Below are 14,904 nucleotides of genomic sequence, written 5' to 3' on the forward strand. Positions count from 1 at the left end.
ATAAGCAATGGTGAAGATATCCAAAGTCTCCATATATGAAGGCAAAGCGACCTTGTAGACGTTGCTGCCCATTTTTTTTAAAATTTTGACCGGTCCCACCTTGCAGTCAATCAACTTGTTATATTTGCCTGCCGGATGCCTTTCCTTTCTAAGGTGCACTATCACCCAATCTCCCACATTAAACTCCTTGAAATGTCGATGTTTGATTGCCGCTTCTTTAGATTTGGATGTAGTAGCTTCTAGATTTGTTTGCACCTGTTCATGGACTTCTTTCATCTGTTCAACCAACTCCTCAGTAGTAATATGACCCTTCCCATTAGTCTGGATGGGAACCAAGTCAAGCAAACAAGTAGGGTTCGTTTCTTGTACCACCTCAAACGGACACTTAACAGTAGATCTGCTACTAACTCTATTATAGGCAAGCTCCTTGAGAAAGTGCTAGATCCCACTGTTTCTTTTCCCACACAATACTTCTGAGAAGATTTCCATGTGCCCATCTATATGTGGATGATTGGCACTACTGAATTGTAATTGAGTTCCCAATTTCTTCCTCAAAGTTCCCCAAAAAATGGCTGAAAAACTTAGTTTCCAGATATGGAGTTATTGTCTTCAGAATACCATCCAACCTTACTACCTCTTTGAAGTACAAATTAGCAACAAGTATAAAATGTGCCATTTTTTAGAAGCTGTCCACTACCACAAATATAAAATTCATACCTCTTTGAGTTCATGGGATCCTTATGCCAAATGAGAAAAGTAAACTCTTGCAAATAGGCAACCCATTGAGCATTGTTGGTGAGTTAATATATGTTGCCCATTAATATATTTTAGTGCTTCATGATCTGCTAACAAAATAAACTCCCTTTGGATCAAATAATGGTGCCAATGCCTTAAGCCTTGAATAATAGCATAACATTATGTGTAGAATATCTCCTTCGTCGCATTTAACTTCACACTGAAGTTGGCAATACGATACCGCTCTTGACTTAACATTGCACCAATTCTGACATGCAAAGCATCACTCTAACAGCCAACATAAGTGCCTCAGCCATCTTCTGTTTCACCATCTGGAAACTGTTCTTGGCCCCATTAGTCCATACAAACGCGCCCTTCTTTATGCAATCAAAGATAGGCGCTATAATCAAACTGAAACCCCTAATAGACCTCCTCTAGCAAGTAGGCAACCCATTAAAATTGCGAACATCATGCACTATAGTAGGACTAGGCCAATCCTTGACGGTCGCTATGCCCTCAGCTGAGACAACATAACCAATAAAGGCTAAGCTATTTGTCATGAACTCACACTTTTTAATATTCACATGCAGCTGTCGTCCCTGGAACAAGTCAAAAATTAACTGCATGTGCTCCATTTGTGCCTACTCACCAATTTTGTATGCTAGAATATCATCAAAGTGGACTACCACAAATCTACCACTAAAATACTCAAAACACCTGCTTCATCACCCTCGTAAAAGTACTGGACCAAAGGGCATCACCAACCACTCATAAAGGCTCTCGTGTTCTAAAAACTGTCTTCCACTTAGCCCTTGGCCGAATACGGATTTGATAGTACTTGCTTCTCAAATCTTTCTTCGAAACATTGTAGCAACAACCAGCATGTTCAATATATCATCAAGGCACGAAATAGGGAACGATACTTGATTTCAGCAAACCCTGCACTTGATTGAAGATTTTTGCCCTTGTTGTTAGGGAATCTTGTGCTCTGATGCCAACTGATATTGAAAGAATTTCATAGGGAAGAAAAATCCAATAATCTATTGATTTAAGGAAGCCTACAAGCCAGGCTTCAATGGCTCTGCATTAGTTAAACTAGAAAAAAGATCTTAAAACTCAATTCTATGTGAAAAACTCTAATAGAATCCCTATTTATAATAAAGTTCTTCACTTGAAACCCAAGAAATCCTAATTCTAATTGAAATAAATCCCTAATTAAAATTTTGGAATGATATTTTTACCCCTGATAAAGCAACTATGCCATAAGCACTATGACTACTTTTCTAAACAAGTCCTAAAATCCTAAAAATATATATATATATATATATAAAAAAAAATTAGAATCCCAAAAAAACTTAAAGACTTCAAAAATTTTAAAAAATACATCCAAAAGACTTAACAAGAAAAATTCAAAAACTAGAGGCATATTGTACAACATCACCGGTTCTAGGCAGTTTGGTGCCAAGGAGAGAATTCTCTGTCACAAAAGCCCTTGACCACGGGGTTGTGGGCTATTTCCCGGATTGTTGCTGCAAGGGATTAGGGGTAATCCTCGGTCATGGTCGGCGCGTGCCCTTGGTCGGAGCCGGGATAGAATGGTCCCATTTGGAAGATGCAACTTGTGAGAACAAGGGCCAAACCCTTGATACGGCCTCATTGGCAATATGTGCATATGGCAGTTGTGTTATATGGGAGGTTTCCTTTCTAGAAGAGTGCACGGCGTGGGACGTGCACATGTGCTTGGAGAGGAAATGTATCCTTATGTATGGTGCTTAGTGTACTTGTTCCTTGGGTGTGGATCTGTAATCTACTAAGCCTCAAAATCCTATCGTTTAAGCCCTTGATTTGAGAATGCGGGAGTGGGTTTCAAGGTGATCCTAGTGGATTGCCCTAGTTCACGTAGAGACCGATTCTATGATTTGGACATTGGTTCGGCACTGGACGCATGTCACATAAAGATCCACCCTATGTGTAAAGTATTTCATATACATGTTTTTTTTTATTGGCCACATGTGTGAGTTGGTTAAACCTAAAAAGAGAAGATATCATGATCTATTCTCTCTCCTCTCATGTTTTAGGAGAGAGAAGCTCTGTATGAGTGGCACACCCTCCTTTCTCTCTCTACCTTTTTCAATTTAAACATAATGTGGAAATCACAATATCAAGATATTTTAAGGACTCATATGATATTTAATAAAGTGTTATGTATAGTTTGAAATCAACGGTAATTAGGGTTTGGAAACCTAGGGGAGAAGGTGTTAAATGTCAACCTTTGTTTGAGATAGCTCATCAAAGGATGAATAGCTTGGATGAAGCCTTTATTATATATTTCCTAGATCAATAACCCACATAGCTCCATCTTAAGAAGAAGCTTCTAGGCCATTAAGAAATCCTAGCTCTCATCTATAAGTAGAGGCCATGAGGAGCTCGTTTTCTGTTAAGACCAATATGGTGCTAGGCTGCCAAAATTTCGTTAGATATCATACTTGGTCTCCCACGTGCCCCTCGAAAGAGCTGGCCTTGTGTAGAGCTTAACCCATCGTAATTGTTAGGCATTTCATGGTCCATGGTGTATAGAACTACATGGTCTTCAACCCATAAGCCTTTCATGCCATCCTTCGTCTTCCTCTTGGGCTTTAACAACCCTCACCATGGCTGCCATCAGCAGGAATTGAGGTGAATTTCAGTGTGTTGGCCACTTGGAGTCCCATTTCATACCCACTTGATAGCCTAGTTTGGTCGACTATCACCTTGGTGAGACTCTTTAAGCACCATTGATGATAGTTTTGGAGAATTCTTCTATTATTTAAAGTGGGCCTTTTAGTCTTTTATCAGTCGCCTTTCTCATTCATTTAGTGAGAGTTGAATAGCTTCTTTGGCTTCCAAAGATTGGAGCATGGTGGGCCTCATATCCCAGCGCTAGTCTGTTGAGGTAATCTTGAGTGACTTTCTTTTGTTGATTTAAGGAATTCCATGGTCCTTTCTTGCTTGTAAATGTGAAATTGAGATCGCTTTTTAAGTATTTATGTTGGTACTTGTGAGTTGCATGCATTAGTCCTGTTTTTTTTTTGTTTTTTGGTGCAGAAGTTTTCGTAACTGTGAATTTTTTTTTTGTTGTAAGCAATCTCCATCATGTTTTTGATTGAAATGTGTGTGGGGACAAAGTTAGAGGAATGTCTTGGGCCTTGTTTCAGCCACATTTGTGGTGATTTTAGTTGCATTACATTTATTTGCTCATATGAGCTTGTTATGTCAAATTTTTTAAATTGTACACTATAGCCACTCTAGTCTAGAGCTTTCACTAGGACACTGAAGCATAAGGTGATTTGGGCTTACAGTTAAGTCTAGAGCAGTGTTTAAAACTAGCTGGTTAGGCCTGGGACTTACCTGAGTATATTTATATTTAAAACCCACTTAGTCGAAACACATAAAGATGTTCCCCACGTCAAATGCCTGGAAACTGTATGCTGTAGTATTAGACTTTAGTATGTGCAGGAAACTTGTTCATGATTTAAATAATTTAGAATTTTAGATATTAAATAATTTTTCTTGGTGTTGGGATAAGATCGGAGGAGGGTGATGATGATGATGATGAAATAGTTTTTCTTGGAATATTACCTTAGTTCCAAGAAAAACTATTTCATCATCATCATCATCACCCTCCTCCGATCTTATCCCAACACCAAGAAAAATTATTTAATATCTAACATTCTAAATTATTTAAATCATGACCATGTGTACATGTTGCCTTGTTACATCCAGAGAGTTCATCAAATTTTGTACCACATAATTTGATGAACTCTCTTAATGTAACAAGGCGACATGTATCCCTTAAGGTTCTGTTTGATAACAGGAAGTTAGGGGAGGAAGAAGGAACTTCCCCATTACTGTACAAGTTTCGTGTTTGATGCACGCTACTTATACAGTAAAGAAGTTCCCCTAGAATTTCCTTATTTCCTTGTGCTAAAGAAAAAAAAATTCCATCTTAAATGATGGTACTTAAAATAGGAACTTGATTCCTTGAACCCTATTTTGCTTCCCTCCTTATATTTATATTTATATTATTAATTTATATTTGTATTTGTATTATATTCTATAATATAATACAAATATATATTAATAAAAACAAATATAAAATACACTATTTTATATATTATATTATGTTATATATAATATATTTATTTAAATTATTATTATACATTTTCATTATATATAATATATCTAATATATATGTATTATAATACCATATTATATTATAATACAATATTGTATTATATTATGATATATATTTTACTTATGGGTGCGGTTTGTATAGAGCCTAGGCTCTAAACAATCAAATTAGAACCTACCTTCAAATAGCATAGAGAAACATAGTTTCAATACTGGAAATCTTTGTGATAGCCTTAAAATATATTTTCATCTTTATTTAGAAAGTTTAACAAGCTTCAAAAATAGTGTAGATTGGCAGATCTATGAAAGCTTGAAAATCTTGAAAATTGAGAGTCCAAAAATGCATTACAAAATACACCATTTCCAAATTTTGAAATCCATTTTTTTCTCATGTCCATGCATCTTGATGTCGAGATGACCAATTCGAGGACATTTGGGTATCAAAACAACCTCTTCTAGTGAAATTTTTGTGGTAGGCTCCAATTTGATTGTTTAGAGCCTCGGCTTTATATAAACTTTTCCCGTTACTTATATAATATATATTTATAATATTATGTATAATAAAAATATATATTAATAGAATAAATATAAAATACAATATATAATATATATTATGTTATATATATTATATATTTATATTTAAATTATTAATATATTTATTCTATTAATATATTTGTATTTTATATATATAGTATATATATTTACTATATATCTATTAATTTAATATAATATATTTTATTATACAATACAATATATATTAATAAAATAAATATAAAATGCATTATTTTATATATTATATTACGTTATGTATATATATTTATCTAAATTATTATTATACATTTGCATTATATATAATATATCTAATATATATGCGTATTAGATATAATATAATCATGTAGTATAAATATGTTTTACATTTTATTGTATAATATAATATATTTTATTATATAATATATTTTATTTGTATAATAGACATTTATATTATTATATATAATGAAAATATATATTAATAGAATAAATATAAAATACAATATATAAAGTACACTATATATTATGTATTATATTATGTTTTATATTTATATTTAAATTATTAATATATTTGTATTATATATAATATATATATTTATGGAATATAATATATTTTATTTTAGGAAAACTCTTCCCAACTTGTATAGGCGAAAATGAACAGTGATTTTGCCTACCCTCATCACTATCCAAACTTCATCGCATGGTCACAGTTGTCCGGTAGTACTTTAATTTTCATTTTTTTTTCACAAATCCAAATTACTTGAAATTTAGAGCGTGTGTACATCTTAGTGAGGCGCACCTAATAAAAATATGATAATAATAATTCGCAAAATATGAATTGATCAAAATACCCCCGAAACTTTACTGACGTATTTTGGTAAATTTATATTTTGTGAATTTTTTTTTTTCATATTTTTAGTAGGTGCACCTCACTAAGATGTACACGCGCTCCAAATTTCAGATCATTCCCATTAGTAAAACAAAAATGAAAATTGAAACACTACCGGACAACTGTGACCGTGCGATGAAGTTTGGATGGTGATAAGGGTAGACAAAATCACTGTTCATTTTCGCCTATAAGCATTTTGTAGTATCTTCCTTTATTTTATATTATATATTAAAATAAATATAAAATACACTATCTTATATATTATATTATGTTATATATATTATATATTTATGTAATATAATATATATATTAATAAAATAAATATAAAATGCATTATATTATAGTATGATATAGATATCATATACTTATATTTAATTTATTACCATGTATTTTCTTTAGACTATTATATATAATATATGTATTTATTTAATATAATATATTATATTGCATAATATAAAATGTAATATTTTTTGTTATATAATATATTTTATGTATGTAGTTGATATTTATAGTACAATATATATTATATATTGTTTTATGTCTAATATGAAAATAATATTTAAATAAAGATGACTTTATACTCCAACAGGTTGTCAAACATAGGTACCTAGAACTTCTTTAACATTCTAGCAAGATATCAAACAAACATTCTGAACTTAAATAACTTCTTTCTTCCCAATAAAGAAAAACTTCCAATTTCCAGGGGATATTTATCAAACAGGCCCGTAGTGAAGAATCTAGATTAATTTACATGTCACAGTTTTATGACTTCCAGAGCTCTATGTGTGTGAACATGCATTCTGACTGCATGCATGGTTTGGTGGCATAATTTTGGAAGTGCTCTTTCACCTGATTTTAATCTACAATAGATTCTTCTTGGATATCTTGTACTCATCTAGGAAGCTTTGAAGTTCTTGATATAAAAATTTCAAGAGAAGTATATTTAATTTCTTGTCTCTTAAGCAGTAATTTTTAATGAACATATTTCAAGAAGTATGCCACTAACTTTGAACTTTTGAAATTATAGTCCTCACGTGCATGTAATTCACTATACTTTTCCATGTCCCTCTTTGTACTTCTTTTCATTGTCATGTTGAAAAAATTCTCTGTGACTGATGGCTCCATTGCTTATGGAAATTTAGAAACAACTAGCAATATCTTGTCTATTTACTCATAAGTAAGAAATGGATAATCTCTGCTGGTGGAGTATTGGTGAACTATGTTCGAACCCTTTGAAGACAAATGTGTACATTAATTCTATTGAAGTCAAAGATATTGTCCCTTAAGCTTTGCTTAGTGGTAGACATATCAGTTTGGGTGTGGGATGTCAAGGGTGGTTCATGTCCTTGAAGTTTGTGCCAAAGGAAACTGAAAGAGGCTGACCTACCCTTTTTTCAGGAATGGGCTCATGGCAAGGTGGCTCTATCTGATCTTACATACATTGTTTTAGTTTTTATATCTGGTGGAAACTGTCACTTATGCCTTCGATATCTAACCATCTACTCACCCATATAATGTTGGATAGAAGAGATATCATACCATGGGAACCCTAGGGTATACAAGAAAATGCTTTTAAGTCGTATCCATGAGTGGTACTTATGAAAATGTCAGGACGTGCACTCCACTTTCTTGTCTCACTTAATAGAAATTGTAATTGGATCTTGGGGCCTTCTATGAAGTTACCTTTCATTTAGAATATAAAATGGACTGCCTGCTGGCTTGCCCTTCTCTTATTCATGCCCACAATCTTAATCACTTCCACTGAATACGTTAAAAACTATGCTACATAGACACAGATGCGCTTGTCAATTTATGACGCCGATACGAGTGTCAGAAATGTGAACTCCCAAAAAATGACATCTGAACACAACACGTCCGTATAATACATACAAGTATCTATATAAATGCTTATATCTATGTCTAGATATACATATATTAAAATCTAAATGTAGTTCACATCTGCATTTACACATCCAACAATTCATTCTATAAAAATAGTAAAGCATCCAAAAAATAAAAACAGTTAAATTAATATCTCAAAAAAGGTTGCTTTGTGAATCTGAATTTTTATTCATCAAAATTTCTTATAGACCAATCTGAGGTTGTATCGTAACAATAGCACTCTTATTGTGTTGCTATTGGAAAGAGTCCTAATGTCTAGGATCCAAGCTAAAAAAGTTGAGACAAGAACAAGTTCTATATTTTGTATGACAAAGTACTACAAGCTTTAAATTCTATCAAATACTAGTACAACACTTTCTATGACAAAAGTACTACAAAATTTAAAGAATATTAAATATTAGTGCAAGCTTCCAAAACCAGTAAACGTCAATCGCTAAGTTAAGGCAAAGGTACAATACATTCATGCTATTAATAGAAAAAAGATGGAACAATAAAGATCTTATGTGACACATTGCACAACGAGAATGGAGGAGAGAAAAGTTGAAGAGAGATGAATATCTAGTTGCTCACGGCTTGGAGAAGGAGAAACTGGTGGTCCACAGGGCTTGGAGAGGGAGAAGGCAGTGGTCCATGGATTCCAAAGGGAGAAACCCTAAAAAGTTTTATGGTAGTTAAAATAAATCATGTTTTTTATTTATTATAATAATGACTTATGGAAACTTTAATTTAAGAAATAAAAATATTTTTTATTTATTATTTATTTTATTCTTAAATACCTGTTACTTTTAAAATAAAATACTCTTCAATGAAGAATTCTAAAAAAAAAAATGTCGCTTTTAAAAAAGAAACGTATCTGAAAAAGGGATACGTTAGTGGCTCCTTAATAGAGGTGTCGTATGCGTGTGCGAGTGTCGACACATGCCTGTGTCCGTCAAGTGTCGACTCTGGTTAGACCCCAAGGATAAAAAACACTTCCTAGACAAATGTGCTTCGCAATTATTTTTTGCTTCACTTAGGTAATATCCAATTCTAGAACCAGCTCAGTAACAGTAACTCCTGCTAGTTTACAAGAATTAAAGAAGTCGAAATAAAAAAGGAAAAACAGACTTTCCCTTTAATCCTTGTGTTTCTGAGAAGTGATCTTTTTAAAAAATCTTCCTAACAAAATAGAAATACTAGGGGGAAGATATCACATTATTATGGACAATGTTATATTTTAGCTTGTCACAGATTCACAATGCTTTCAGAAAAGGATGGTGACATCTTTGACTAAATATGCATGATACTCATTACCGATTCAAATGAAGTTCAATGGCACACCCTGGCGCCATGTTTTGCTTGTTCGTCTCACCTATTCTTTTCTTACTTTAGCAACCTTGTATTATTTAGTATGAATTGATTAGTAGGAGACAACATATTTTTTAAAGAGACTGAGTGGGAAATATGGGACCAGGTTGCGTACTTCAAAATATGTGGCCGAAGATTGTTTCGCATGGCACCTTTGCACCACCACCTTGAACTTTTTGGTGTCAAGGAACCGGTCATTGTCGCGATGGCTTATCTAATATCTTCTGTTTTTGCTCTATGTGCCGCTTATGTTGGCCTTATTTCATCTTAAGCCATGAAAAGCTGAGCATCATTTTTATTTTCCCTGTATAAGGAATTTTCTTTTCCATTTATTCAATTTTTTTTTAAGTTCAATATAATAGCTTTTGCTCCTTTTTGTTTGCCTGTATTATGTGCCCTTATTGCTGAAATCAAACCTCCTTCTGGCTTGTACCATAGTGTTTTCTGGATCTTCTCGTCTCTCACCCAACATTGCAGGTTCAGTTACTAAGAATGAGTTTGGATGAACCAAGTCTTGTTTACCTTAACATCGAGAACTAAGGCAAACTAGGGTTTTTATTATGTCTATACCTAATTTATTCTGACTTTTCAAGAGTGACAATTTGCACCTACTTAGGATTCTTAACATTTACATTGTAAGGGGGCTACGAATATTTTGGAATTTGAAAATCCGAAGTATTTTTGTTAAACAAATGCTTTGGGATTTGATCCGAAGTATTTTTGTTAAACAAATGCTTTGGGATTTGAACACCTTTTAGTGGGACAACTGCTTTGGAATATTTTGCCTTTGCCAAAGAAAACTACTTGAATTTCAAGTTCCAAAGTATTTTCTCAACTAAAATACTTTGAACTTTCCCATTTTGAAGGTTTCTCAACTAAAACTCAAAGACTCAAAATCTGAAGTAGGAGCAGTATCGTCATTCAAAAAACATTACAAAGAAATTGAGCACAGATGTAATAACATGAAAACGTTGGTATTTTTTAAATAAAGTGGTTTTAGGAGAACACGTGTAAATCACTCTTTAAATTTCTTTCACTTAGATCGAAGACGCTGCAGACTCAAGCTGAAGCAAATCACTATGTAAAAATTAAGCAGCCTTGCTTTTATGGAAACGTATGTATTTTCTTTTTGGAGTTTTCTAACGTTTGGTGAGAAAAATAAAGCAATTTGATGCTTTGGTAGAGGGAAGATTTCAGATGTTTTTTAATTTGATATATATAAATTAGATATTATATATATAATATGAGTAATGATCTTATAAGACCTTCCCACATTTATGTGTATAGGACTTTAAAGGATTACCATTAAATATGGCACAGATCTCCAGAAAAGTTATCATATGGGTGTGAGACTTGACATCTCTAGAGATATGTATTAAATTTAATGGTGATTCTTTATGGTCCTACACACAGGTGTGTAGGAGGGTCTCATTCATTACTCATATAATATATACAAATTATAGAAAAAATTAAAAAAATAGTTTTATATAGTTATTTCTTTGTTGACGAAAGCATACCCGAATCTGGCTGAAGCGGTGGCACCAGGTTTCGTTTCGGTTTATGCCTTAAATCCGAAGGCTTTGGCCTCTTCAGCCGAAGCGAAGCGAGTTTGATAATATTGGGTTAAATATTATAATAACTTGGAAACTAGCACTATTATGGACGAGATATTACTTTTCTTGGGCTTTTGTGAAATTTCTTTTGTTCATGTTCGTCGTGGCTTCAACTCGGATGCAGATCTTTTAGTAAAGCTCGCGACGTCTTCTTAAGGAGTTCTCCTTCTGTTCTGTTGATTTTTTTTGGCTTTTGTTTTTGGTTTCCTTCTTTTGTATTTCCTTTCATTAATTTAATGTAATACGCGCACTAGTTCAAAAATAAATAATACAATAATAGGAAAATTTAGGAAATTGCACTTGGGAGATGAGCTATTTGACATTTAATGCATCCAACATTTTCTAACAATTTAGACCCACGATGTGCTTTTTGATGAGTTACTTGGATCAATGGTAGAGTGAGTTATTAAGTAGTTCGATAAACGATCACCTAAGTTTCCCTTAAGTAGAAGAAATAAAAGATATAAAAAAAGTATTATTATTCTATAGTGTTGAATTCCTATATTCTAGGACTTAAAAAGTATACTGGGAATTTGGGATAAATAATTTGACCCTTCTTCAGAAGTTTTATGATGAAGATTTCCCTTCTAAGTGTATGTTGGAAAAGATTTTCATATTAAATGATTTTCTGATCATTTTAGTGGGTATGCGATGGAGTAGATTTTCAATTCAGATTTTCTAGTGATTTTAGATTTTGATTGTAAGAGGTATTCTAGTGATTGAAATGAGTAATATCAACTGCAATTTTACAGAAGAAATGTAGTGTCCCTTACCTGATTTGGAGAGGTGCGAGATACACCGTACCTAAAAATAAAGGAAAAAAAAGGAAAACTTTATTTTGCCATATGCAAAGAATAACAAGAATGAATAGAATTGAGGATGTTGAGATCGATGTTGGGTGGACAAAAACCAGTATGCCTATAAAATGAATGCAGCAGAGTTGAGGATGTTGAGATAGATGAGTGACAAGACAAGAGTGAATAGAAAATGAAATGAATCAATTCAAAAGAATTAAGGTGTTGCACCAATAGGCGATAAGATGAAGATAGTAGATTTAGATGAGTTGGCCATGCGCGGTGCCGACCAAATACAGCACCTGTTAAAAGGTGCAAGTTAATTAAAGTGGAATGATTGAAAATAATAAGGGGTAGACTCGAAATGACGATGTTGGAAGTAGTTTGAAAAGATATAATGACTTATTATCTCACTAAAGGTATGACCTTCAATAGAAAAGAATAATGGATCAAGATTTGTATAGTCGACTTCAATTAATTGAAAACAAGGTTAAAATGATTGTAAAATCCCTATAACCCCAAATTCCAACGCTTCTTGATAAGAAACCAAGACCCGCTCATGCTTGCACCAAATTACCTTAATGACCTCATTCAAACCAGCACACGTCGCACACTTTCACTAGGAACATGTCGGATACCATCTTTGTTATGACCTAATCTCTTTGAGGAATTAGTGATATGCTTGAATGGTTATGAAATTGAAATCACTCTCTTTTGTCCTATGGAGATAAATGAAATCTATCTTGATTCACGATCTATTTGGATTTTTTTTTTTTTTTTTGTAAAGTTAGATAGGAATGGAACTTGAGGCGTTGTGCTAATGAAAACCCCCCCTCTACTGTTTTGATCCAAACCCGATTCCAATATCTATTTGGATGTTACTAGTGAAACTTGCCATGTCTATTTGTTCTTATTTAAAGGTAATATTATATCATGAGTAATTGGCACCTTGGAACTTGGAGGAGATGTTTGCGGTCCTGTGGAGTTGGGATTTCGTTGGAGTTAGTACTTGTTTGAGTTTCTGGAGTGGCTAATCGGCCACGCATGTGAACTTTTTAGTATTCCATTAAAAGGAAATTAATTTTAGTAAAAACAAATCGATCTGAAGTGCTCAACTAAAGGGAAATACTGAGATGAATAAATAGTATCATCAACCCATCCATTGGGTTGGAGATTCAAAAATATCGGGTGCCCCAATAGTGCCAGACTGGGTGGCCAAACTAGGTCCCGGCATCCCTCAATATCCACTTTTTTGGGGATTTTTTTAGGTTGTATGCTATGAAATTATTTATCATTATTTCAAGGAGGTCACAATTACCCGATGTTAAATTGGATGGATTCGGATATATCACATAGTTTAAAAATTATTTTTACTTTGAGTTTACAACTGCTCAGATCTAACATCGAAAACATAATAAATAAATGTAACTTCTTTGTACCAAAAATAAATAGTATCCTTATAAACTTTTTCATTACTTTTCAAAAGTTAGGGTTACACGTGCAAGAAAAAATGATAAATAAGCTTTACTTATTTGCTCGTGCAACCTTAAATTTGGATCTGCATGAATTTCAAGGAATCGGGGTAAAATATTAATTAAATAAAATGTTTTGATAGGACTGCAGCCATAAGTAATACTTCACCTCAAAACACAGGGAAAAATTGCAATTTTGGTTTTAGAAAACCTTCAAATCAATCTTCTCGATCTTGGCAATTATGGTTGTGAAGAAAAAATAGGATTTCAAATCTCAAAAGTAATGTATATTACAACACATTATCTAGACCGTCCACTTTCAAGTGTTTATGGATCCACAAGATTTGTACCTTTTTTTTAGTTACAAATTTTATAATAGATGGGGGGAATTGATTTAGAGCCACCATAAAGATGTCCCATCCCTAAAGTATTTTTTGGACGAAGTAAAACTCACTTCTTTTTTTTCATAATTCTTAAGCCTTATAGAAATTAATTCCATTAATTAATAGTAGTCAAAGTATAAAACCACTAACCCAGTTAAATTATCCCATTTGATATTAAGAAGGTTCCTTTTGAATTTTATTTCGGCAGTTCTTTTTATAAGAAACGGTGAAAATGGCTGATTGCAATTTAGGTTCCTTTGAGTATTTCGAGTCAAACAACAAAATTACTCATGATTGTTCAAGATCAACAATATGGAATTGCAAAATAACAAAAATACATCTAGTTATTTAGCATAACACAAAACTCATTTTTATAATGATAAATTCTTGAACATTTCTAACTTTGAATAGCCAATGGATCTTCGTCATTTTCAGCTTGGGCTACTTACATGGAGCTAAATGACGAAAATGACCTTGGTTGCTTTTTTTACTATATATTTTTTTTAAGAAGAAGGTACCCGACTCAATAAAATATAAAAATCAACATTCCGAATTAAATAGGATAATTTTACATCCTTAATGATTTTCTTAAGTGGTTTGACTCAATGGTACAAAATAATGTCAAGCGGTCAGGGGAATTTTGGCAATCTAGTGCCTAGGAGGGCACCGAGATTTCTTGGCGGCCTAGGTTGAAGTAGCTAGAGGAATATGAGTATACAACATTACAAATTTATGACTATTTAACTATATAATTTAACATAAATATGAGTATATAATACTAACACATTACCACAACATAAAATATTCAAAATCCCATAATCCAGAGTTTCAAACCATTGTAAAAGACTATTAGCCAACCAAAAATAAAATATAATAGTAATACAAGTACAATCCATAATAGTAATACAAGTACAATCCATAAAATATAATAATAATACAAGTACAATCCATAAAATATAATAGTAATACAAGTGCAATCCATAAGCTATAGCTTCATACAATGACATAGGCATACACGTAGCAGCTGACAATAAGAAAAAGAAAAAATGCACTCAAAGACTCAAGAGTCTT

General features: G+C 32.8%; 1 protein-coding gene across 8 annotated transcripts in view; it reads left to right on the top strand.

The window, feature by feature from the left end:
• TRANS11 (translocase 11) overlaps positions 1-14,904 on the top strand; it is a 78,996-nt gene that overhangs the window by 53,213 nt on the left and 10,879 nt on the right. For 3 of the 8 annotated variants that reach the window (XR_016050900.1, XR_016050891.1, XR_016050890.1), the window contains one exon: positions 9,678-10,006. The exons of 2 other annotated variants lie outside the window; for them this stretch is intronic. Coding sequence is in view for 3 of the 6 variants with exons in the window: in XM_020667826.2 (XP_020523485.1) it covers positions 9,678-9,842 (165 nt within the window). In the remaining 3 variants the exon portion in view is untranslated. Of the gene's footprint in view, positions 1-9,677; positions 10,007-14,904 lie in introns of those variants that run through there. 3 more of the 8 variants (XM_020667826.2, XM_088860316.1, XM_088860321.1) reach the window with 1 other exon arrangement.

Source organism: Amborella trichopoda, chromosome 3 (genome assembly GCF_054954075.1).
Source record: "Amborella trichopoda isolate Santa Cruz 75 chromosome 3, AtrichopodaSantaCruz75HAP2 v2.0, whole genome shotgun sequence".
NCBI lineage: Eukaryota > Viridiplantae > Streptophyta > Magnoliopsida > Amborellales > Amborellaceae > Amborella > Amborella trichopoda.